General features: G+C 52.0%; 1 protein-coding gene across 1 annotated transcript; it reads left to right on the top strand.

Moving 5' to 3' along the window:
* Window positions 1-17,673: 17,673 nt before the first annotated feature.
* Window positions 17,674-17,933, top strand: TMEM238L (transmembrane protein 238 like). The gene has a single exon (XM_069482715.1). It carries the CDS (start codon window positions 17,674-17,676, stop codon window positions 17,911-17,913), a length of 240 nt encoding a protein of 79 aa, XP_069338816.1. The 3' UTR covers window positions 17,914-17,933.
* Window positions 17,934-23,322: the final 5,389 nt, after the last annotated feature.

Genomic DNA, 23,322 nt, shown 5'->3' with positions numbered 1-23,322 from the left:
CATGACTCTAGAAGGAGCCCAAGTTCTGGACTGATTTCACAGCGTCCAGCTCTTCCTGCCTCCATTCCCTGCCCCCTCAAGATAGTTTCTCAGCACAGAAAACTGAGGAAAGATGTCTAAGCATCATTCATCCCCACTGGGAGTGTGGGCAGGAAACATTCCAGGGTGACACTGAGGAAGGACATTGGAGGCTTTTGCCTCCGTGGAAGCCTGAGCTGTGGACGCAGCTGGTCTGTGAATGCAGCCCAGGTCAGATGCCACGTTTCTGCAACGCAGCATCACCTGCAGCGACTCCTCTCGTGTCCGTGGATCAGAGAGCAGGGCCAGCATCCGCGTTCTAGGCTCACTAGATTGTTGTATGCCCTTGTAGCTATTCTGTTTGAGAGAATTTGATCTAATCTGAGGCCTAAAGGAATTGATGTAATGTTGAATTGTATTCTATAATATGTAACAGTGTCTGCTGTGTTGTCATTCTGTTCCATCAAGAAGCCCAAGACAATGTCTACTAACTCACTCCTGTAAAATGCGTCCCATCTCCCGTTGCCACACGTCCTTCCTCCCCCAGTGCTGCCTGGGTGAAAAGGGACAGGGTGGGTTTCATGCACTGTTCCTCAAGAACCTTGTGGGAGCTGGTGACCCTGCTCTGAGATGCTGACGGGGCAGAGACCAGCAACTCCTGACCCTTTCCATTCCCACAAGCCAAGTATTGAGAGAGATGGAGAAGGGAGCTTCCAGAATGAATCAGTGGCCCAGGCTGAGCCTGGAAGCTGCTCTAGGGTCAGCCTGTCAATGTTCCCATGAATTAACAAGAGCAGGCACCAGAAGGGGGGCAGATCAGCCCCCCAGGACCTCCTTGGCCTCCTTCTTCCCTCCTCCTGGGCCAGCCTCTTCTGCCTCTCAAGCTCTTCAATCTCTTCCACTCGGCTGCCCACAAAACTCACCGTGATCTTGGCTTTCTGCTTGCCCTGAACGGCACGGTCCTTAAAGGAAAAGAGGAGGAGGAGGATGCTGGGTTTGGGTAGAGCAGAGATATTTCATTTTTCCTGCAATCCCTGCAACATTGTCACAGTCACCTCCCTCCCACCCACCTCCTGGCTTCAGACCCATCACTTCGTCACTATCCTAGTGCTCAGAGGTCAAAGGACACTGGGACACTACCACCTGGAGCCCCACATGTGTCTAATATTCAGTGCATGCAAGGGGACTGCCTTGGGGTGTACCTGGTGCCACTGCCGGGCGGCACCAACCGGGTGCCATGGGGTTTGGGGCTATGAGAAGGGAGAGAGGAGGAGAGGGGATAAGAGGCCGCTGGCAGAGGCATGCTGGAGTGGGGTTAGAAGTGCAGAGGAAGAGCACAGGCTGAAAACGATGACAACTTCTTGGGTGCTCACTAGGTGCCAGGAACTGATCTAATCTCCTCTTGTATTCCATCATTTAACCCTTTCCGAAAACCCCATTTAGAGCTCCTATTGTTACCACAATTCCCATTTTACAGGTGAGATAAGTGAGGCACAGGGACACCAAGCTAGGATAGCCTTAAGCAAAGATTGAATCCCAGGAGGTCCGGCTCCAGAGGTCACACGCACAATCCCCACCCCACACAGCTCTCCAGGTTCCTCTGCAGGAGGCGCCTGGGTGCGTGGGGGAGCTGGGCTGTGAGGTGGGGAAAGCAGGCAGGGAACTGGGGTCCCTGGACAGCAGGGAGGGCACACCAGTCATCAGCCCTCAACACCAGCCAGGAAAGGGGACAAATTTCCAGGCCAGGAGCCAGGAGGAGAGGAAAAAATGGGCCACCAGCCAGGAAGAAGCCAGCATTCCCAGGACCTATGTGTCAGGCGCCATGCTAGGGACATTCCCATGGTTTAGTTTTTTTTTTTTTTTTCCTTTTTCTTTTTCTCCCCTGTATCTACCCCTTTGTAGCACATTTTATAGAGAAGTGAATGGGGCTCAGAAAAGTAAGTTACATGTCCCAAGATGCATAGCCCACAAGCAGCATAGCAGAGATTTAAGCCTATGGCAGCCTCAGAATTCATGCTCGCATGCCCTGAGCTCTATACCATGGGCACAGTCAGGAACGGGGGTCTCTGACCTCCATGTTTGCTGAGCTCGGTGGCCTTGGTACATCCAGCCTTTGTTCCACGGGCCAGGCTGTCCTGCTGACACAGGCTATTATATCTTCACATTGCAACATGTCATAGTCCAAGTTCATGACCCCCTCAAAAGCTCAAAACCACCTCCCACAGGAAGTGCTCAGAACCAAAGGAGCAGGTGAGATCCAATATCACTTCTTCAGGGCAGAGCTGCTAAACTCCAAGTCTTCCTGCAGGAAGAGGTACTTAGGGGCCACTTGCCCTGTTCTCCCATTCTCAAAAGACACCCCCCACCCCCTTCAAGACTAGAGAGGCGTCACTGAAGGGCCTTGGGCCTGGTCTTTCTTTGCCTCTACTACACCAGATCCTAGGAAGAAGCCCTCAGTACAAACCAAGGAGGAAAATTGCCTATCCGGGTCCTACCTCCATCCGTGACCCTGAAGCCCTGAGCCTGTGCCCTCAGCACCTGCAAGGATGGCTGCTCCTGTCTGCCCTCTCCTTCTATGCAGACTTGCACACAGCTCCAGGGACTCCCCCAGCCCAGCCAGGCCCTGGCCCTGTGGGCTCAGCTCCCCCTGGTCTCCAGTGGGGGACCTCTATGTCTGAGGGACCGTACTCACTTCTGTGGACTGCAGGTGCAGGAAGGGGAGATCTCAGGTCTTCTCCAAGTCCAGGGCTCCTACTCCAAGGAGAAAGAAGGTTCACCAAATGTCACCCCCAAATGAAGACCCTCTGCCACTATCCAGCAGGGCCCTCTGGCAAAACCACCAGAGTTTTGACTGCAAAGAGGAGGAGGGCCAGTGGCCAGTGCTATGGCTGATAACTGCGCAGACTAGGTGGGGCTCACAGTCAATCGTGGTCTCTTTCCTGCAGGGGTGCAGGGAGGGAGTCCTGAGAGGAGGGATGCATGAGCCATTATGGAAGCAGTCACCTCTCTCATTCCCCAGGCCCCCCTTTTCTCTGATCCCTTTCTCAGATACAGTCTCTGATCCCTCCCTCGGAGTAGCTGTTAACCTGGCATCAATCCCCCAAGCACCTGCCACGTGCCAGACTCCAGAACTGGGGATGCAGAGGTGAAGGCATGAGCTCTGTCTCAGAAGGAAATTGGGCTGGCCCCAGAGGAGAGAAATGAGGAAATCCTCAGCTATGACACAGCAGGACAGACACAGAGGAAGGCAGGGATGCACAGAGGGCAGGCGCCAAGTCAGTCTGGCCCCAAGGTGACCTTCCAGCTTTCTGGAACAGAGCTGTGCTGGGTGTTCCCGTCAGGTGGGAGGGAGGGGCTGGGGGCAAGAGAAAAGGACAAGAGGGGTTTGGGAGCTGTCTGTGGTCTATGGGGAGCTAGTAGAAGGCAATGCCTCTTTGTTATACTCAGTACTCGGTTTCGCAGTCTTGCTTTTCATGGCTTCCTCCGAAACCTGTCCATCACAGCCTTCAAATGTGTTGTAAAGGTGCCACGTTTGAAGAAGATGCTCAGGAGAGGATCAATGGCTTTCCACATGTCCCTCACCTGATGGCACTTCTGTCCTGAGACCTGGCCGTCAGCCACAGCAGCGCAATTTTGCCTTTTCCTGGAACATTGGTCTCCCTGAAGATTTTTCTCTAGAACCCAATCTCTTCCTCATTCTAAATAATTCTCCCAGTGATTTGTTCCATGGCCATGGCAATGGCTTCAATTATTCCGTGTGTTTGCAACTCCCCTAAACTGCATCTAAATGCCTATTGGATACTGGGTTAGCTTCCTATTGTGACTGTAAAAAAATATATATATATGTATGTATATATATATATACACACACACATACACACACACACACACACACACACACACCATAAAGTTAGTAGCTTAAAACAACACAAATTTATTGTCTCACAGCTCTGGAGGCTGGAAGTCCAACATGGATCTCCCAGGTACAGGTATGGCTGCATCCTTCCGGAGGCTGTAGCGGAGAATCCGTTCCTTGCTGATGCAAGTTCCAGAGGCTGCCGGCAGTCCTTGGCTCAGACACCTCCCATCTTCAGGGGCAACTGTATGGGTCGGCCCTCTCCCACCACGCAGCTCCTCTCTGACTCTCCCGCCTTCCTCTTTGTGATTTATATTGGACCCTTATATGGAGATCTTTCACTGGGCCAACCTGGATAATCCAGGAAAATCTCCCAATCTCAAGGTCCTTGTATGAGTTTGCTAGGGCCGCCATAACAATGGTACACAGAAATATGTTATCTCACAGCCTGAGATCCAGGTGTGGGCAAGGTTGGTTTCTTCTGAAGTCTTTCCTTCTGGCTTGCAGATGGTCATCTTCTCCCTGTGTGTCCACAGGTTCCTCCCTCTGTGCATGTCTGTTTGCTAATCACTTTTTACAGGGACACCAGTTGGATGTCATTAGGGCCCACCGTCATAACCTCATTTTAACTTCTTCACCTCTTTAAAGACCTTGTCTCCAAATACAGTCACATTCTGAGGTGCTGGGATTAGGGCTTCAGCATACGAATCTGAGGAAGACACAATTCAGCCTGTAACACCCCTTAATCACATCTACAAAGTCCCTTTTGCCATGTGAGGTAACCTATTCACAAATTCAGGGGACTCGAATGTGGACATCTTTGGGGGGCCATTATTCCGCCTACCACAGAAATCTTTCCCTTCGTATTATATCTCTAGCAGTTTAAACTCCACCTGCCCCAAATTGAATTCCTCCTCCTCCTTCTCTGTGCCACCTGTCTCAGAAAATGACACCACCATTCACCACCACTTAGTCAGTTGCCCAAGCCAGAAATCTGGTGTTCTGGAGGAAATGTCAGAGACTACTACTTGCCTATCCAACATCTTTTTCCCCATCTTCTTTGATAATGAAACCTCTGTTTTATTGACGGCAGTAATATGCCCAGCTAAAATATGATCTTTCCTGGTAGATATTCCCCAGCCTCCCTTATGACAAACGTTGACCAATGAGATGTATATGGAAACCATTAGGTGGGGGCCAAGAAAGCTCTTCATCTGCCAGAAGCTCTTGTCCTTTCACTCCTGCTTCTGTGGATGAAGACCTGATGGTTGGAGCTGCAGCTGCCACCCTGGGATGACTAACTGACCTTGAGAATGAGGCTGGGCCCAGTGACTCATGCCTGTAATCCCAGCACTCTGGGAAGCTGAGGTGGGAGGGTCACTTGAGCCCAGGAGTTCAAAACCAGCCTGGGCAACATAGTGAGACCTTGAATCTACAAAAAAATTTTTTAAAAAAATTAGCCAAGCATGGTGGTGCACACCTGTAATCCCAGCTACTTGGGAGGCTGAGCCAGGATGATCTCTTGAGCCCAAAAGTTCAAGGTTAAAGTGAGCTATGATTGTACCACTGCACTCTAGCCTAGGTGAAAGAGTGAGACCCCATCTCTAAAAAATAAAATTAAAAATTTTAAAAAAGAGAATGGAAACCATTGTCAAGGATGGCAGAGAAGAAAATTAGGAGATGCCTGTGACCTTAAAAACATCCAGGGAGCTACTGGATTACCTAAGTCTAGGCTTCTCTTACAAAAGATAAAATTAAAACCTTATCTTATTTAAGTCACCACTTTTGGGTCTGTTACTTGCAGACGAAAGCAATTCCTAGTTATATAGGTGACAAGTTTGAGGGAAGAGTTATTTTCTTCGTCTAAGTTCCAAATCTATTTGATTAGATCCAGAACTGATATACTTAGAACAAAGACTCTCATAAATATGTTCCAGATGAAACTTTAAATTTGTCATCCATCCATCCAAAGCATTCTCCAAGTCTCTAAGAAGAGAGATAAGAGAGAGAAAAAGTCAAAGCATCATGACTAAGAGGGTCCCAGTTCTCTTGCTCTCTTCTCTCTGAGGCTACCGGACCTTTCTCAGATCAGAGATCCCTGTGGTAGATAGGAAAGAGTGGGGTTCACACAGAGCACCCAGCTTTCTCTGTGGCCTGACAGGCTGTCCCACCTGTTCTAAGAGCTGAGGAAGGGGTGGGGAAGGACTGATTGTATACATCATTTGGAGGAGACACCACTCTTTCTCTCCCAGACTTCAAACTCTGTAGTTGCCAAAAATAAGGTAACCTAACCTTACTGAATATACAGTGTCATGTCCTGGTTACAAGCACTGACTCTGTAGGCAGCTCACCAGGGCTCACAGCCCATCTGGGCTTCCTGGTGTCTTGACCCTGGACAACTCTCTTCACTGCTCCACATGAAGCCCTGACTACACAGCTGCACATGCGTCATGAAGGAACCATCCCACTTTGGACCATTACTCAGGTCCACAGTGAGGAGCAAAGTACCTGTCCCACCAGATCTCCATGTCCCAGAACCCCTGCAGCTGGGCGCAACCACGTGACAGGTTTACCCAAAGCAGTATGAGAAGTGGCTGTGGCTCTGCCGGCCGGGCCCTTGAGGCAATGGGCTTATTCTCCCCCACACTCTCCTCCTGGCTCTGCACGGAGCCACCACCTGCCAGGAGCACGGGCCTGAGTCAAGGTCAGGGAAGCCCCACTGAAGACCAGCATTGCCACATTGGACTGGTCTATGAACCAGAAATAAACTTCCCCTTTGTTTAGCCACTGAAATGTTGGGGTTGCCTTGTCACAGCAGCTAGCATCACCACACTGATATACCAATGTCACTGTCACTGCCTTCCCTAGGGCCAGTGCGATCCGTCTGTCTGATTCCTTTAACAGCTCCCTAACTCACCCCCTCCCTGTCTTGCCCTCCTATGATCCATGCTACATCCTACACCAAGGTCATCTTTTTTCCCACATGCAAAATCTTAACGAGCCTCTTCCTTCGTAAAATCCTTCCATGGCTCCACTCTCTGCTGTTGTGAAGTCTCAGCTCCCCAACTCAGCTTAGGAGAACTCAGCTCCTGCCACTCCCTCCTGGCAGCTCACGCCCCACTGCACTTCTTTCAGACCCTCACACCCCACCTCCCCCTTTCCATCCGCCCTTCACTCAGCCATATTCTCTCTGCCTGGAAGACAGCCCTCACCTGACCCCACCACACCAGCTCCCTGAGCTCAGACTTCCAGACTCCATAACTGTGAGAAATAAACATCTATTGTTCGTAAGCCACATTGTTAATGGTGCTCTGTAATAGCAGCCTGAACGAGGACGGTGGCTATTCAGTAAAATGCAGATCTTGTTATCATCTTTGTCACAGGGAGAGAGAATTTCAGGCTATAGCCATATGCACGAATTCCTAAATCCTCAGTAAAAATACCTTTATACCTGAACATGTAAAGCCATATATAGACTCTTTCAGGTAGGAGGTAGATATCTGATTTCAAACAAAGAAATGCAACATTTTGGCAACCAAGCACAGGGTCACACCTGTAGAGTTATTGTGATAATTAGAGACCCCCTTAAGACCCAGACTAATCTACACATGCACATTTTCACTTAATTTTGTTCAGGATCCGAGTAGGAACCTCACAAAAGTCAGAGAAGAGCCCCAAGTAAATAATTCTGGGAAGGGTTGCCAAACACTCCTCGGGTGCCCGTTCACTGGGAAAAGGAAAAGAAAAGCCCCATGGATTGTGCCTGCGGGAACTGCCACCCCCTGGGGAGAGTGTGAGGCCTTCTGGGACCTGCACCAAGGGTGACCCACAGTCAAGGCCAGAGCAGCGGATTTCCGGTTCACCCCAACAGAGGGATGAGCGGGAGTGAGGTCGGCTCCAGGAGAGCCCTGAGTGTGAGAAGAGACAGGCCAGGTGGGTGTGGGGTGGGTGTGGCCGCAGCGTGGCCAGACAGGCTGCTGGAGAGCCAGGTATGCCTGCGGGGTCTGGAGGAGAAGAGGGGTGGCCAGGGATGGGGCCCGATGCCCCATGGGAAGGGCACGGGCAGCTTACAGACAGTGTCCCATGAGGTCTGAGAAGACAACATTCTTCCATTCCTTTGCTCAACAAACAGCTATGGAGCACTTCCTGAGCACCGTGCTGGGCCCCGGGGAGAAGAAGGACGTGAACAAAACACAAAAACCCCTGCGTTCCGGAGCTACTCTCTGCTAGCCGCAGACAGGCCACGGATGAGACGGTGTGGGGGAGTGAGGAGGGCTGTGAGGTCGGGGGACAGGGCCAGGCACAGGCCACAGCGAAGTGCTGCACCTCAGTGTGGTCCCAGGAGGCCTCTCTGAGAGGGGACATTTGCGTTGAGATCCGGATGAAGAGGAGGCAGCCAAGTCAAGGTCTGGGGCAGAACATTCCAGAAGAAGGAAGGAGAAAAGGGCAGAGGGCTCCCTGCTGAGGGAAGAAGCTGGAGCCCCCATCTCTCCTCTTCTTACCCCACTCTCCCTGCTCCACTGTGGTGCAACTTCCTCTCCAACCGCCCCGAAGTGGGCCTTGCTGGGCGACGCATCTCATCCAGCTGGTTCTTCCCACTCTCTCTGGTTCGTATGGCTGGGGCTGTTTTGTTTTGTTTTTTCTAATTTCTTAGGATCTACAGTAGCTTTTAAATAAAATTTGTAAATTAAAATACGGCAAACTTTCAAATATGTGAGACGACCATGTTCCAGAGATGTGTCGTACAGCGTGGCGCCTCTGCTTAACAGCCGGGTCCCGCACACCTGAACACCTGAAAGCGTGTTGAGAGGGTGGAGTTCACGGTCAGTGTCTCAGTGGCGCCACAGCACCCAGCTCTGCAAAACGGAAAACCGGTTGTCCACAATGACCCCTTCCCTTCCCTCACCCCGAGTTGAATCTGTCTGAATCTGTCTGTTGGTTTCACCCCTTGCTTGTCTCTCAAACTGATCCACCGCTTCCCATCCTCCCCGACCCCGCGCCCTCCTCTTGCCAGGTGGGCTGCAAGGTGCTTCCTGCTTAGCATAACCCCTCCCATCCCTGCGCCCCGTGATCTGCTCTCTACACAGCAGCAGGCGCCTCTGTAGAAAAACATGGCTCACATCCTCTTCTGCGTGAAACTCTCCCGCAGCGTCCCAGCGCTCCCAGGAAAAAGATGCTAACACAGCCCTCTGCCCGCTCCTCCACTCTGCCCCAGCCACGTGGGCAGTGCTGCCTGTACCACATGGCATTTGCACACATGCCTGCCTCTGCCCGAAGCCTCCTCTTCACCCAGCCTCACCTGCTCATCCTCTGAGCCTCAGCTCCACCCTCAGAGCCCAGGGAAGCCTTGATCTGAATCCTCTTTTTCACATTCTCATAGGATCCAGGTCCTTTACCTTCAACCCCGATCTCTGTCATGTTACACGTTGGTTTACACGACTGGTTAATGTAATGTCTGCTTTCCCACTCCCCTTTCTCTTTCTCCCTCTCCCCACTTTAAGCACCCTGAAGGCAAGCACCATGTTCCTCCTGCTCCCTTACACCTGGCCTTGCATCTGAGGATGTCTTGGTGGCTCAGGAGAGCTGAGCCAGAGTCCCACAGGAGCCCACAGGTGGGGAGGCAGGTGGGCCTGGAGCTCTGGGCCCGGAGCTGCAGGTGGAGATGCCCAAGCAGAGTCTCTGGACCCCAGCTCTGGGCCTGGCAGGGAGAGGAAGGGAGTCACAGACAGCCAGGCCCTGTGGCGGTGTAACCCTGGAACCTTGCGATCGCGCTTGGCACCTGATTGCTCCTAAGGCAGCCTAGTGACGGCCAGAAAATGGTGACAGAAAGATACGTTCTAGCACCAAACCCAGCAGCTCTGCTGGCCATGCCACCTTAGGATTTATATCCCGACACCTCTTACTGTGCGCCCAGCAGTGGACGCAGAGCTGAGTGCCAGCAGAAACAGGCAGCAACACCAAGCGTGTGAGGAGACGCAGATGTGCGGCAGGTGGCTGGGGTGCTGGGTTCCCCTGCTCCAGAAGGCTCCAAGCCACTGTCATGGAAGCAGTTTGCTTAAGGAAGGGGGACTGGGGGCTACTTCCCCAGAGACGGGGGAGGAAGAGAGGAAACAGACAGAGGGATTTTGAGTAGAGCTGAGTGGAGTTGGGGGCATTTTCCAAGAAGCTGGGAGTGACCCGGGAGTTATTAAATGAATCTACTCAGCAAACACTCGGTGCTGGGTTACCGGGGAGAAGGCAGAGCCACTCCCTCACTGAAACGGATGCCCGGCCCAGGGAGGGGACAGAGCTCGACAAACTACTTCAATAAATGTAACAGGCACAGTCATAAAAGTAAATGTTAAATTAAATGGGAATCTGCTTTTCACGCTAGGATATCTACTAGGGTAACCATTATCAAAGGGACAGAAAACAACAGATTGTGGTGAGGAGGTGAAGAGATTGGAACCCTCCTACACCACTGCCGAGAATGTAAAACGGTGCAGCCACTATGGGAAACAGAATGCAGTTCCTAAAAAAATTAAACGTAGAATCACCACATGGTCCCGAAATTTCACTTCTGGGTGTGCACAGTGTACTGATTGAAGCCAGGGACTCAGATCTTGGTGCACCCGTGTTTGCAGCAGCACCAGTCACGGCAGACACGGGAGAAGCAATCCGAGGCCGTCCACAAATGAACAGATAAACAGAGTGCGGCATATTCATGGAGTGGAGGGCTGGTTGGCCTCTACAAGGAAGGAAATGCTGACACACGCTGCAACAGGGATGAACCTTGAGGACATTATGCTAAATGAAATACATCAGTCGCAAAAGGACAAACATTGTATGATTTCAGTTATATGAGGTAGCTACAGTAGTCAAATTCATAGAGACGGAAAGTAAAATGGTGGTTGCCATGGTCTGTGGGGAGAACGGGAGTTGTTTAATGAGTACAGAGCTTCATTTTGGTCTTTTTTTTTTAATTCCTTTTTTGTTTTGCTTTGTCTTGGGCTTCTTTTTCTTTCTTTTTTTTTTTTTTTTTTGAGACAGGATCTTGCTCTGTCACCTGAGCTACAGTGTAGCGGCACCATAATAGCTCACTATGGCCTCAACTCCTGGGCTCCAGCGATCCTCCTGCCTCAGCCTCCCAAGTAGCTGGGACTACAGGCATGGGCCACCACAGCCAGCTAATTTTTTTTTTTTTTTTTTTTTTTTTTGGTAGAGACAGGGGTCTCATTATGTTGCCCAGGCTGGTCTTGAACTCCTGGCCTCAAGCAACCCTCCCACCTCGGCCTCCCAAAGTGCTGAGATTACAGGCATGAACCACCGGGCCCAGCCTTAGATTTTCATGTGGGGATGATGAAAAAGTCCTGGCAATGGAAGGTGGTAGCAGCTGCACAGCAATGTGACTGCACTTAATGCCACTAAACCATACACTTAAAAATGGTTAAAAATGGTAAATTTTATGTCGTGTATATTTTACCACAATTAAAACAAATATTTTTTAATTTACAAAAAATTTAATTAAATGGGAATAAGAAAGAAACTAACTTCATTCTCCAAGGATGTCAGAGAAAAAGCTGGCCTGAGAGCGAAAAGCAGGGGAGGGAAGAAGCCGTGTTGGTATTGAATGCACACCGGCCACAGGACCAGGTTCCAGCTGCAGCTCTGTCTCCTGCTTGCTGGCGACCGTAGGCAAATCTCTTCACTATCATCAGCTCTGGAAGAGGTACAGGGCTGCTGGGAGGACAAGGATATGCTGAAAGTGGACAGATGGCCATTGTATGGTAAAGTGCAACTCAAGTGCATGGAAAGAGTGTTGTGTGTGCATGGCCAAGGTCATCCGCCGGCAGAGAAGGAAAGGTGATGAGCCAGGGGAGAGGTAATGAGGTGCTTCTAAGGTCTGGGTGAGAGTCAGGAAGGGTTAGATCAGCCCAGCGGGGAATGAGATGGGAAGACCAGGGGACAGGGCTACAAAGTTTGCTGAGCAGCAGGGAGGGCCCCCGAGCATGAGTTCTAGAGGCCCATGCAGCACACTTTAGAGAATTCCCGTGAAGTCGCCCAGGTAGCCTAACAGAGGAGAAATGACAAGCTTTGAAAATCATCAGGGGCTCCTAAGATAAAAGTGAATATATTTCTGAAAATACAGACCCTAATTTCCAGCCTGGGGAAAAAGAGTAGTAAATGAAGATTGATTGGAGGTCATTGATGAAGGTGGATGTTTTTCCAGATTCTGGCACTATCTCCTGGGGATATGTAAACTGATTTCAGCTGGCACACAGGCTCACACTCAAAAGCATAGCTGTTTCAGTTTTCAGTCTTTCACATGCCTTCCAGGACAAAGTCTCTGGTCGGTGGTGTTATGTTTTATGCACCTTTCTAAATTTTGTGAATCTTGGGCCTTTATTTGACAAATAGAGAATAGGCCTTGGATTCAGCAGTTTCCGTATGCAACAGTGTGTAGTTCAGAAATCAACAAATCCGGCCCACTGCCTGGTTTTGCCAGTAAAGTTTTATTGGAACACAGCCATACTCGTTCACTTACATATCCTCTCTGGCTGTTTCACTGCCATGCAGTGCTGAGCGGCTGTGACAGAGACCAACAATATGGTCTGCGAAGCCTAAAACTGTTCATTGTCTGGCTCATTACGGAAGAAGTTTGAGGACAGTGTATATATTCCTAAATACTTTCTGTCTGTTATAAGTCATAACACTTTTTTTCACTGATGATAATAATTGATTGAAGTAAAAAAGATCCATTTAAAAACAAAAACAAAATAATACTAACAAATGATTGTGATATTATATGATAAGTATATTGCAGCAAAGTTGTGGGGCTGGTACATCTATAGCTGAGGCTTGATAAACACTGGATTAGGGAGCAGGGGAAATGGAGGGATTTGAGGACGATAATGATAAAAAGCCACTTTGATGGAGGTAAGGGATTTGAAGGACAAGTAGGGGTCTGGGAAGGGGGTTTCATGAAAATAAGGGATTTGTATCCATCCAAGGGTGGAGAGAGGGCTCAGCACGTCCTAATGGACTCAGTGGGGGTGGCATGGCAAGGCCAAGGGACAGGGAGTTGCAACCAAGTGAAGCCAAGGCTGATAAAGGGGAGACAATGATGGTACAAGAGGGTTGAGAATGGATCCCTTCCAATCTGGGGTTTTTCCTACAGAAGTATCATGGGAGAAAGAATGTAGACATCCATGACAACCACAACAGTGACACTTGTCAGTGTTTACAGGGTGAAGGTTCTAAGCACTTTATACCTACAAACTCATTTAATCCTTGTAGTAACCATGTGAAACAGGGATTCTTTTACAATGAGGAAATTGAGGCCCAGAGAGGGTAAATGACTTGCCTAAGGTCACACAGCAGGTGAGTGGCACTGACAGGCACTCTCCTGAGCTCTGCACTATGAAAAGGCAAGGAGGCCTAGTGGACAGGCTGGCATGGCTAGACCCACCCAACATCTGAGCACTGCCACCCAGGAAGTGACTGGGCCTTGGTCATTCATAGAGTCAGGTGTGGGAACTGTGACATTGGGTCAGCTGAGCGCCTGGCCTGCCCTTCAGGATCCAGGTCATGGAAAGGCTGTCATCCAGTGACATCACGGGGAGATGACAGATCATGATGACTTTGCCGAGGGAGTGACAAGGTGTCAATTGTTCAGAGGAGGCAGAACCTTGAGGCAGAAGGACAAACCTCTCTGAGCCACAGGGGTGGCCAGAGCCCAATAGCTCAGAGAAATCTCCGAAGTAGAGGGACAAAGGGGCCCTAAGTGACCAAACCTGGAAGTCACAGGCCAGGCGCTGGGCATACACCTGCGTGCCATATCATGCTCATGGTTCAGAAGGCAAACACTCAGAGCAGTGTAGCAAATGCCTACTGCCTTACATTTTCCTGCTTTGTAATTTTTTCCATGATATTTACTACCATCTAAAAGTATATTACTCATGGATTATATAATTATTAACCATCTCCCCCCCTTAGAATGTTAACTCTGTGATGTTAGATTTCTGTACTTGATCTTGTTCTCTGCTGCCTGACACATAGGAGGTGCTCGATAGTATTGGTTTCATTTAAATCCCACTACAGCTCCAGCATCTAAATGTGTGGAGATCACTCAGGGTGGCCTGCTCCTGGAGGACAAGCTCCCTGGCTTGGCTGAACAAAGGGGACGGCCATTCAGAGCAGAAAGACCGTGCCTTCTCAGCCTCTCCCAGTGGCGCAGGGACAGCCAGTGGCATCTCAGTGTCCCAGGGTCGGAAGCTATTCGTGGTGCCTGGTACATGGTGGACCACCTTTAATGGGGCGCTGACTTTGCAGTTATGTTTGTGTTTCTGAAAACTTGGTTTGAGAGTCTAAATTTTCCATCTATAGTACAGCTAGATGTCAAAGGATGTCCAAAACAAATGAACAAACATTTTGGTTATGGGTTGAATTGTGTCCTCTAAATGTATATGCTAAAGTCCTAACCCCCGTAACTCAGAATGTGACTTTATTCGGAAATAGGTCTTTGCAGATGTAACTAGCTAAGATGAGATCACAGTGGAGTAGGATGAGCCTGAATCCAATACGACTGGTGTCCTTATGAAAGGGGAGTTTGGACACAGACACATGCACCCAGGGAGAACAGCGCATGAAGATGAAAGCAGACATCACAGTCATGCGTCTCCACGCCGAGGCCCGTCAGAGACCCCCAGCAAACCACCAGAGGCCAAGAGAGAGGCCAGAACAGAGCCTCCTTCACAGGCCTCAGAGCAGCTACCCCTGAAGACACCTCGATCTCAGACTCCCAGCCTCCAGAGCCGTGAGACAGTACATTTCTGTTGCTCAGGCCACCCAGACTGCGGTACTCGGTTACAGCAGCCCTGGCAAACCTATACAGCTATTTCCAACAGTGGCTCCAAGCCTTGGCAAGCAAACAAGTCACAAAGGATCTCTCTGGGAAGAAGAGGGTGGTGGCGTCCTTTTTGCTAAAGGGGTGCAGCCAACTGCTCCCCATCAGGGCAGCTGACTGCTTCTTGCCAATGACCTGCCTCTGGTCCACGCCATCCTCCCCCCAGGCAGTTTCTGTTTCCCACACTTGGAGCCACTCTCCGCGTACTTAGTCTTGCCTCCCGCCTCCTCTTTCCAGCCTGGAAAGACTCCTCCAGGGCCGGAGTCTCCATTGGCTTTGCACCCCACGCCCCAGTCGGTCTCTCCAGCCACGTACCCAGCCAGTCTGCCTCGGTGTACAGCAGTGGGAACTTCAGGAGACAGCAGTAAGAAAGCGACACAGGGCAGGTGTGGAGGGACACTTGGCAACTGACCGGTCACCTGGGGGGCCCACGGTGAGCGATATGCTAGAATGGGCAAGAATTATGAGAAGGGAACGGCAGACGGCAGACCCTAGAGCACCGTGCATCCCGTTTCTGGAAGGAAGAAAAGAGATATTTAGGGTTCTGGGGGATGCATAGCAAGGAGTTGATGCTAATCAGCTCTGGATACTGAAATAGTGAGTGGTTCCGATTTTGTTCCTTTTGCTTGTGAATTTATCATCATTTTTTCACCTGGAAATGCGTGTGTGTGTTTGCGTGTGTGTGTGCGTGTGTATGTGTGAAAACTGTAGTACCGTCAGCCCTCTGTATCTGGGGGTTCCACATCCACAGATTCAAGCAACCGTGGATCAAAAATATTCAGGAAAAATACAAATAAAAAATAACAATATAACAATAAAAAAATATAAATAAAAAATACAGTTAATAACTATTTACATGGCATTACATTGTATTGGGTATTCTAAGTAATCTGGAGAGGAATTTAAGTACACAGGAGGGTGTGTATGGGTTTTATATAAGGGACTGAGCATCATGGATTTGGGGATCCGTGGGGGTCCTGAAACCCACCCCTACTCCCCGGATACCGAGGGGCGACTGCAGTGATAACCTTGAGGAGATCCAGAGCCCAGGGAACCGGCATTTCCCTGGAATGCCCAGTGTCTGAGTCGAGTGAGGCCGGCCTGAGGTGGGGACAGAGAGAGAAGTTCCTTGTTACTTGCCCCTCTTTGACCCAGCACGACGCATGGGAGTTCATGGAGCAGCCGTCCTGGTTGACCCAAGACCAAGGGGTTTCCCATCACGCAGAAATGTCAGTGCTAAAATTGCTGTTCATCCTAGACCAGAGCGCCCGCCCCCGCCACCACAGGACTCTGCAGAGGCACCTGGGGGCCTGTGTATAGCCAGGCCAGGACGTGGCGGCCCGTCCCCGCACAGCCTCCGCAGCGGCATCCGGCCTGCCCCTGGGGGAGGCCATTGCCAGTCACCAACTGCTCTTCCCAGGAAACGCTCTCCCGGTCAAAGCCGGGGCAATAGGTCGGAAGAGCCTGGCTTCCCATCAATGGCAGGGGTCCCGTACAGGGGCCGAGCCCCTTCTGAGGATCACCTGGGAGAGGGATGCCAGTACCGGGAGGGAGGTTGGCCTTGGCTACCTCTCACTTTGAGGTGCTCCAAGTTATTACCTAGCTTGGGTCAAATATCCTGGTGTTTCCGATCCTACAAACTAGGGCTGTGTCATTATCAGCTCCACCCTCCCCAGTACTTTTCCTGGAAGATTCTCTCTCGTGTGGCTTATTTCACACACAGGAAAGTAAACGTGAAACACCTATTCGTTCTCATCCTCCCGGATGGCACAAGAAAGAACGGAGATTCTGTCCTTCATTTGTCTGGCACATGGAGGCCCAGAGAGGGTTGGTGCCTTGTTCAGGCCCCGCTGTGCATCAGGGACAGAGTGTTGTCGTCGGGGTAGCTCTGCAGAGGCGGCCAAGGGCTGCTACTGTGTCACCTCATTCAGTGTCCACGCCACACTCCCTGTGAGCAGCCACAGTGGTGACATCCCCCCGTTTCATACACAGCCCTGTAGGATGCACACAGTGTCTGGAAGGCACACGGGTGTAGTTCATCACGAGGACGAAAGTAAACACAGTCAGTGTAGAAAACACGGAGTCAACGGGCCGTGTAAACATCTGTTGGCTGTTTCCTGGGAGTTGCCTTCCAGCCCACACTGCGTCCACGGCAGACAGAGGCCAGCAGTCCCTTCTCTCCCCGCCGTCCTCTCTGTCCGCTCGGTCTTCTTCACGTCTACCGTTTTCCCGAGTCTGTCTTTCTCTGTACTGTCCCTTCTCACAGAAGCTCGGGTCCTTCAGTCTGCAGAGTGGAGACTCGACAAGACAGGACACCTTCTCTTGCTAGCATTGACCCATTCTGACAGCAGCATTCCAAACTCTACTGAAGCCACAAACTCTCTCCCGTGTCCTTTACATAAAACCTCCCTCCCCACCAGGAGGAGTAGGGCAGGAGGGGGAAGCGGGATGGAAACCCCACTCCACCACAGTAGATGAAGCAACCGTGTCCCAGAAACAGGACAACCAGGCTCTCTGGCTCCCTGGCTCCCACGTCAGAGGACAAGGCACAGGACGGCCCCTCCTCCTGGGCCACAGGACCCCTGAGTTTGGCAAATCCACTCGGGGGCACCCTGACTGCTCTGACACGTGGCTGGGTTGGTCTCAGCGACAACCAGCCCAGTTAACAGTGAGGTCAGACTGTTTTGGTCAGGACCATTCCTGAGGCATGAAACAGTTAAGAAATATCCTGCCCCACTGGCTGCCGTGCTCATAAAGGTGGACCCACGTGTACTTCCTTGTGGCTCCAGGACGCGCCGGCTGGCTCATTTGCTCACACCCGGCAGGGAGAAGAGGCAGCAGCAGGCAGGACCGCCACCTCCCATGCAAATCGCCCCCGGGAGTGCAGCTGGGCTCCTCCCGCTCCTCCTGGGCAATGCTCCTGGGGGGCCCGTGGGGGAGATGCCATGTCGGGCGCTGCGTGTTCTTTCTCATCCTCGCGCTCCTGCTGGATGCCCTGGGACTGGTCCTCTTGCTGCTGGGGATATTCGCTGTGCTGAGTTACTGGGACTTCTTCGTCTACACGGGGGCCCTGATCCTGGCTCTCAGCCTGGTGCTCTGGGTCATCTGGTATACCCTCAACATCGAGGTGCCTCCTGAGAAACTGGACTTGTAGTTTGGCCGTGGGCAGAGGAGGAGAGACGCAGGTGCCGTACAGGCCACCTGGCAGCGACACATTACAGCCTCCACCACCCACGTGTGTCCCGCCAGGACCAGGTGAGTACACATGAGATCTTCCTGGCAGGGTGGCCAGAGAGGCTCGGATGAGCAGAGACAGGCCGGGGCCTCTGGGGGCCAAATGAGCGAGCAGCCAGACCACTGCGCCCCGGCGGGGGGACTCGGTGAGCCTGGGCTCAGTCCTGCCAGGAGGTGGTGGACCAGCCAGGGGACATGGGGCAGGCGTTTTTTCCTCTGGGGACCCTTTTCCTCAGGAGGCTGGACAAAGGGTCTGGACGGCCCTGCCCGCTCTGATCTGCCGCAAGTGACTCTGACTGTTACGCAGGGCGGGAAGTTGGCCCTTCAGCTTGGAACTCGGGAGAAAAGCCCCCATCTGGATTCTCTGCTGGGAGAATCCCTGCTGGGGAGAAAAGCCTTTAGTGCCAGGAGAGGATGGAAAGTTCCCCACTGGCTGCCGGCGCCCTCGCATGCCTGGAGGGGTGTGAACAGGGCTGCGGGGGCAGCAGACAGAGCAGAACCACCCAGAAGGGCCCTTCTCGCTCACTCTCTTCCTGCACCTGCCCGAGGGGACACACAGGAGGGGCCTCTGTGCCCACTCAGTGCACCTGCCTCCTCTCTCAGCAGCGCCCCCCCTCCCTCCTCACTCACACTCACATGTGTCCAGGCTGCCCCGAGCCAGAAGTCAAGGGACCGTGACTTCGTGGATTTCGTCGACTGAGCGGTATGTCACAGCTGGGCAAGCAGCTCTGCGTGTAACCAAAGAGGCAGATAAAGATAGAGCTGGTCCAGCCCGTACGAGCCCGAATCAGAGACGGGCAACTCTCCCCAGGGGACTGAAGTCGAAGCCCTGGTTGGTTTGACAGCCATACCCTGCTCCCCAGGTGAGCCCAGACCTGGCGCAGGCGCAGCCGGGCACTCCCTTTTGATTATGAGACGTAAGAGCAAAGGTCAGTGCTGAGTTGGAAGAAGGAAATAATAATTGTACCTTTTCTGGGAGATAACATCTGGCCCTCGGAACTCAGAGAAAAGAGCTGTGTTACCGGGGACAAACCGAGGAGGTTTCAGGACAACAGGGTAAACTCGTACCTGGTAGATGTTATGGAAAGAGACGAGATCTCAGAACAGCTGGGTCCCACTTTGAGTTTCCACACTTGTTAGCTGGGCGATGCCGGGCAGGTTGCGCGGTGCTCTGAGGCCAGGGATTCGTATTTGTAAAATGAGGATAATATTCCCTGCCCTGGGTGTGGCGGGTAAGGCAGGCAACGGCTCTCTGCAATTCCTGTGGTTTTCACAAATGTCAGGGGTACAAAACATGTACTCTGGGATGAGGAAACTGGTCCAGAGTCCAAACTGGGAGTACCTTGGTGTCTCTCAGATTGGCAGTGGCAGGGGGTCAGCTCACACTTTGCATCATGAAACTTCAAAGCAAGAAGGGACCCCAGATGTGTTTGCTTGTTCACCAAAGTGTATCAGGCACTGTGCAAGGTGCTGGGGACGCCGTGAGGAATAAGACACATGAGAGCTCCACCCTCAGGGAGCTTACCGTCAGGTGAAGAAGACAGACATGAGCCAAATAGTCACCCTAACAGAAGTATGATAACAAAGTCCGGTCTGGACTAGGAAGGAGAGAAGAAATATTATGCCACAACAATGTCCAATAGTAAAACTGACCCAGAAGGTGCAGTCAGGAAAGCCTTCCTGGAAGAGGTGATGTTAGGCCAAACATCAAAGGAAGAGTAGGAGTTTCATGGAAAGTCTTACGGGGAAACTTCCAGGCAGAGGTAATGGCTTGGGTACAGGTCCTGGGGTAGCCGGAAATAAAAGACAGCAGGGAGATTGAAGGGCAGAGAGCAAGTGCAGGAGAGGGTCACGGCCCCGCAGCAGGCAGAGGTCAGATCTGGCAGGGCCTTGAAGGCCCGCTGAAGGATTCTGGTCATTACCTTAAGAAAATAAGAAGCCATTGAAGAGATGTAAGCAGAGGTGAGACTTGACTAATTGGATTCCAAAAGACCACCCTGGCCACAGTGCAGATTATTATGATGATTATCATCATAACCAGTTGAAACCCACTTGGGGAGCTAAGACACGTGCCCGGACCACACGGAGTCCCCAGGGTGAGGCTCCTTCCCTTGCTGAACAGAAGTTCAAGAGTTGGAGAGCACGGGCTGTACCAGACTGCATGGTGTGCATCTAGTTTTGTTCCTTCCTGGCTGTGTTAGCTGGGGCAAGCCCCTTCACCTCTCCATGACCCAGAATTCCAAATCTGTAAAACAGAGATGATGTGCTAGGAGGAGCCCCTACCTCAGAGGATGGTGTGCAGAGTAAGTGGATTAATATTTGTTCAGCCAGCGCAAGTAATGATTAAATAAAGCAATGGCGCACCATTAAACCTCAGTCACAACGCAGGTAGCTGGCACATTACCGAGGGTGCGACCTTCCTCCAAGGCAGACACCCCTGCAGCACCGTGACCCATTCCAAAGGCAGCGCAGCATTAAGACTTTTCCCTAGGTGCTAGGGTTTCTGTCCTGGCTCAAAGGGGCTTCAGAGGTTGAGAGATTCACTGTGTTCTTTATGGAACACAGTCATGCAAATGGCACTTGTTCCTTTTAGTCCCCAGACTCCGTGTCCCCAGGACCCTCAAAGCCAGCCAGCCCACCCACCTAGCCTCCCTTGGTCCCTCGGTCCCCTGCCACATCTCAGGGCTGGCTCAGAGCAACAGACTCCTGTTGGCTGGGACCTGCTGTTTAGGAGGCTGCTCCTTTGTGGGGCTGCCCAGCCCTCCCCGCCCATGACCTTGGGCAAGTCATTTTGCTTCCCTTTCGAATGAGAGATGTGATCTCCAGAGGCGGTTTCAAACTGTGCTCTGCCCAGGCCCCTGGGAGGGGTGGGCGCTGGGGTGAGGGGCAGAGGGAGGGGGCGGGAGTCCAGCAGCCCCACCCACCCGCCACACGCAAGTTCACCCACAGCAGAACTCGAGTGAACCCACAGTGAACACAAGCTTCTGATGTCAACAACATTTCTAAAGGCTCAGTTCCCTTCCATTCCGTGACCCTTGGCCTGGCTGTCACCGCCAGCCACACTCACAGTTCGTGGGCAGATTGTAACTGGCTTTGCCAGTTCTCTCATTCTCACAGCGGGGTCGAAGGCGAGAACGTGGGGCGCTGTGTTCACAGCCTGGCGCCACCAGTCCCAGCTCCGCCTCCAGAGTCTCCCTAGACCTGCCCAGCCTGCCCCGCCTGCCCCGGGGGCAAGGAGACCCACTGGTCAGGACTGGGCAGGGGCTGCAGCCTGCTTGGGCTCCTGGACTAGAGGACAGTGTGGCTGCTAAACCTCAAACCGCCCCCCAGAAGTTTCGGGCTGAGTGGCTCACTCTCATAGCCCAGCTGTGCGCCAAGAGGCAGCAGGTCGTTTGATGTTATCACTCGGTACCTGCATTTTCAGAATCTTTGTTTGCTCCATTTTCTATGTCTCGGGCATTTCCCGCAGATAAAGTCTCCAGGCACAGTCGGGTGAGGACTCCTGTCCCTTTACAAGAAAGTGTCCACGACTACACCCCTCCAGCAACACTCACAGATCCAACCTCCTTCGCCTCATGAACACCCCCCAACATGCACACACGTGCCCCTCCCCCACTGCACATACGTGTTCATGCACACAACACACCCCACGCACACACGCTCCCGCAAACCCACCCCACATATCCTCCACGGCCACACCCAGCCCTGCACACACGCACACCCAGAAACACGCACTCACAGAAACAAACACACCCACTGCCCAGCAAACAAAGCCAAAAGGCAGGGAAGGCTCCCAGCCCTGAGCCCTGGAAAATTAAACTCATTCCTCCTGTGTCAACTTTTTCCAACACACAGCCTCGCCTCTCTGCCATGGAGGAGGCCGATGGGGCTGCCAAGTAGGCTCAAAGGTGAGCCGAGCAAAAAGGCCTCCGTCCCTGCTCAGCGAGCCCATGCCCGGGCGGACGCGGTGCCAGGGCTGTGTGGAGGGCCAAACGTTTCTCTCATCTCTCCAGGGATTTTCAATCTAAAGGGAGAAATAAAGCAGGTACACGATACGTTACAAAAGCGCGTGGGAAATCACATTCCAGGAGGTAAGCACTGTCTTGCCAGGGCTCTGGAAACTGAGATGAGCCACGGAGCCTCCTGGCTGGGGGGAGGGCAGGTGTGGTCGTGTTTGTCTGGCCTGGTTCCCAAGGAACAGGTAAGAACGTGATGGGCGGAGATGGCACAGGGAGGGCAGTCCAGGCAAAAAGGACTGCAGAAGTGAAAGAACTAGTGTCCAGGAAAGTCTGAGCAGACACACTGGAAGGGAGTCGGGGTCTTCTGTGCTGACTGTGCAGGACTTTAAATGCCAGGTGAGGATTCTGACACTTGGCGAGGAGGGAGGAGGCTTCCAGGACTTTCCATAGCAGAGAGCAGCATGACCGGCCTCTGCTTCAGAGAGAGTGACCTGCAGCAGGGAGACAGGGAGACCATTCCGCAAGCCGAGGTAGCAGGTGATAAGGGCTTGAGCTGAACTGATGGCCACGGAGGGGAGAGAGGAAGGGCAGAGACTGAGCGGATGGAGAACGGCCTGTCCTGGTCCCCTGCAGGGGAGGAATGAGGGAGGTCAGGAGAAGGCGTGAGTTTGGTTACCATAATGCATTTTCTTTTGAACATACAGAGGTCGAGATGCAAATGGTGCGTATGAGCAGAACTACACAATTGGCATTGAACATGCAGATTTTAAACTCAGAAGAGAGACCAGAAGTGGAGGCGGAGGTAGGGTTTAGAGACACACCTGCGGATGAGATTGCAGAGGGTGAGGAGGTCAAGAGAAAGGTGAAGAAAACAGGGCTTAGGAGAGCAGAGAGGGAAGGAAGGAGGGAAGAGAGGAAGGAAGGAAGGATAGGAGGGAGGGAGGGAGGGGAAAAGACCACCGGGATTCACTGAGCCAGGCCCTAAGGCAGAGCACATTATCCCATTTTACCCTATCAACAACTCAATGGGAAAAGTATTATTATCATCATCATCATTATTATTCTCCTTCTACAGATAAGGAAAATCAGGTGCATGGAGGTTAAGTAACCAGCCCAACATACTGGAGCTGGGCAGTGGGAAACTAGGTGTATCTGACCCTGATGTTCATGTTCTTTCCTCTAGACTAGGGGTTGGCCATTGCGGCCCATGGGCCAAGTCTGCCCACCTCCTGTTTTTGTAAATATTCAGTGGAATACAGCCTGGCTCATTCACTTAATGTATCATCCATGGCTGCTTCATGCTTTAACATCAGAGTTGAGTCAGGGTAACAGAGAGCATATGGCCTATAAAACCTACAACATTTACTTCT

The sequence above is a fragment of the Eulemur rufifrons genome, chromosome 9 (genome assembly GCF_041146395.1).
Source record: "Eulemur rufifrons isolate Redbay chromosome 9, OSU_ERuf_1, whole genome shotgun sequence".
Taxonomy (NCBI): domain Eukaryota; kingdom Metazoa; phylum Chordata; class Mammalia; order Primates; family Lemuridae; genus Eulemur; species Eulemur rufifrons.
The sequence above is the reverse complement of the archived record's forward strand: the minus strand, read 5'-3'. Positions and strand labels throughout refer to the sequence as shown.